Genomic DNA, 2728 nt, shown 5'->3' with positions numbered 1-2728 from the left:
TACAATTTGTTTCACAAAGAAAAGAGAATTTGCATTACTTCACCTAACCAACAGTATTACATGTCAGAATAAACTAAAGCTATAAAACGAATCATCGCTAGTTACAAAAAAAAAAGAAACAAATGTATGGTATGTTCTGCTAAGGCCTACATTCTTTCAACATTAATATCTATCATGAAGCAACTACTTAAAGAAACTACCTCTCACTTAGTATGAATTTGCTGGCACTCTAGCATTCAGTAGATGCAGAACCATAACCACCATGGCCTGATGCTTGGGAGAGGGCTCTTTCTTGTTCCTCAAGCTGAGCTTCTTCATAGAGAGATGGGAAATCAGTGGGATCAGTCCCACGAACCTTGGCCATAAACTCGAGGACTTTCATCTTGGTGGTTTCAGCATAGGCTCTTGGACCCCACAGGAACTCATACTTCTCAGGATGACTATCAGGCCCCTTCTGGTACTTCAGGTATCCTTCCTTCACGAATTCATCAGTGAAGAGTTGCTTAGGATTGCCAAAGATGAAGTGCTTCTTGCAACAACAGATCTCCATCTCCTTCATAGCTTCCCAGATGTGCTCTTCAGTGGCACGGTGGCCCTTCATGAAGATCACACCCAGAAGAAATATCAGGAGGCCGGTCTTGGGAATGCCCACTTCTCCACACTGCATCCCATCATAGGTGAAGCCTTCTTTGATGAAGATGCCAAAGCAGTGGTTGGTGGCATCCACTTCCTTCACTTCCAGGCCAAAGATAACTTCAAGGCGCAGACAGGCTTTCTTGAAGATTGCAGAATACAGGATCTCATACTCTCTGATGACAAACTTCATCATATCTTCCTTACTTAATGGCTCTTTCCGTCGATAATGGAGCAGCATGAGATTCATCAAGAAAGACACTTTCTTATCCAGAAGAGCCTCTATGGTATATGGGGTAGACTCATCTTCTTCGCTACTGGAGCTCTCATCACATTCACCTCCACAGGCACCATGAATGCCAGTGGAAGAGGAGCTAGCACTATGAGGACCCCCAGGATTATGGGGGGCCTCAACAACAGGAACCACCTGCATACTGCTTGTCACCACAGGATTGAGGGAGGACAGTGTTTCCTCCACAGCCTGGGAGCCCTGGGCAGCCACTTGGCCCTGGGGCTCATGGCCCTGCTGAGGGCCTTTGTCATGGGAACCCTGTTGCTGCTCCTTATCGTGGGGCATGATGACTCTTAGGTTGACAGCAGTGAGGAAAGGCAGACAAGAAAGGTAGACTTGCCTAAGGGAGGAAGGGAAGATATGAGATTATTGAAGGATGGTCAATTCAATTGCAGTGGTTCTAATAGAATCATTATCCATGCTTTTCAAAAGTGTGTTATAAGGCCTCATAGACCTCCTGTCAATCTACTTGCTCAAGTCCCCAAGACCTGAATGAGGATGTACAACGCCTCATGACTCAATAGGAACATCACCAGGGATCAAAACACAGATTCACAGTGAGGTCTATGGCAGCTAACTCTTTTCTTTCTGAGGAAAGTAGTATTTTTGTTCTTATAATCTTATAAATCTTCATAATCTCAGACAGAAGTACAATGATTTATTTTCTGTAGGGACTTTCTACTCTCACAACCACTAGTGCCCCGTGGCTCAAAATGAAGAAGAAATGTTCTTGCCAATTCTGTAAATTTTCTATTGACTAGTTAGACCCTCTGGAAAAGAATGTAAGCACTGAATTGGAGGCACTCCTCAGTCACATCTCCACAATTTGGTACTTCACACAAGCTAAGAAATATATCTCAGGAGGCCATATGATGAACCCAGAGAAAGATCACCTATTGGTAAAACACAGTGAGTTCCCCCAGTACAACCAAGCTGCTGCTACCTTCTAAAGTGGATTTGAAGTTGGGCGCCCATGGTTCCTATCTATAATCCTAGCTACCCAGGAGGCTGAGATCTGAGGATCATGGTTCAAAGCTAGGCTGGGCAAGAAAGTCCTTGAGACTCTTTTCCCCAATAAACTACTCAGAACAGGCTTGAAATAGCATTGTGGCTCAAGTGGTAGGGTGGTAGCTTTGAACAAAAGAAGCTCAGGAACAGCATCCAGGCCCTGAGTTTCAAGTCCACGGAAAAGCAACAATAAAAATAAATATAAATATAAAGGGATTTGACTTCATGGAGATACAATAATCTTGTATGCTGGGTGGTGGTTTGAGAGTCTGAGCAGTGATTCCTCATTAGCTGTCCTGGCCCTAGTTACTGCTCTCCTGCCCTTTCTCCCACTGGATATGAACTCACTGCTTCTGGTAATTTGAAAAAGCAAAAATATTTGGGGTATAATGCAATGAGAAAAGTCTAGAAGAGAGAGTCATTCCAGTCCATGCAGCCCAAAACCAGTTTTTCCTTCTTAGTCCACTGCCTCCTGACCACAGAAGTGTTGGAGATAGTTGTGGGAAGGGTATTCCCACATAAGGGAAGTTTGTACACACTCAAAGATGTCTTAGAAGTGGGCCTTGACTTGTGAGTTGCCTTTATTTTTTATCTATAGATGGTCATGAGTTCCTCTAAGGTGCTAAAGAATCTCCCTTCACCTGTTGTTTGAAACACTGGAGGGACTTAGACCCTCCAAGTTTAAGATTTAAGTCCCTCATATTGTTCTACAAGGGGAAAGTGAGCTTAAGGGTGGGAGCATCAATTATAACAGTATATTTCAACAGGAACATTTTTGTAAGAGGAAGGAAAAAT

At 43.5% G+C, this 2728-nt stretch overlaps 1 protein-coding gene across 1 annotated transcript; it reads right to left on the bottom strand.

The window, feature by feature from the left end:
- Positions 1 to 229: 229 nt before the first annotated feature.
- LOC122128174 (melanoma-associated antigen B16-like) lies at positions 230 to 1210 on the bottom strand. Its single transcript, XM_042702460.1, has one exon. It carries the CDS (start codon positions 1208 to 1210, stop codon positions 230 to 232), a length of 981 nt encoding a protein of 326 aa, XP_042558394.1.
- Positions 1211 to 2728: the final 1518 nt, after the last annotated feature.

Source organism: Dipodomys spectabilis, unplaced genomic scaffold (assembly GCF_019054845.1).
Source record: "Dipodomys spectabilis isolate Male_0828 unplaced genomic scaffold, ASM1905484v1 ptg000324l, whole genome shotgun sequence".
NCBI lineage: Eukaryota > Metazoa > Chordata > Mammalia > Rodentia > Heteromyidae > Dipodomys > Dipodomys spectabilis.
This window is presented reverse-complemented; position numbering and strand designations above follow the sequence as displayed.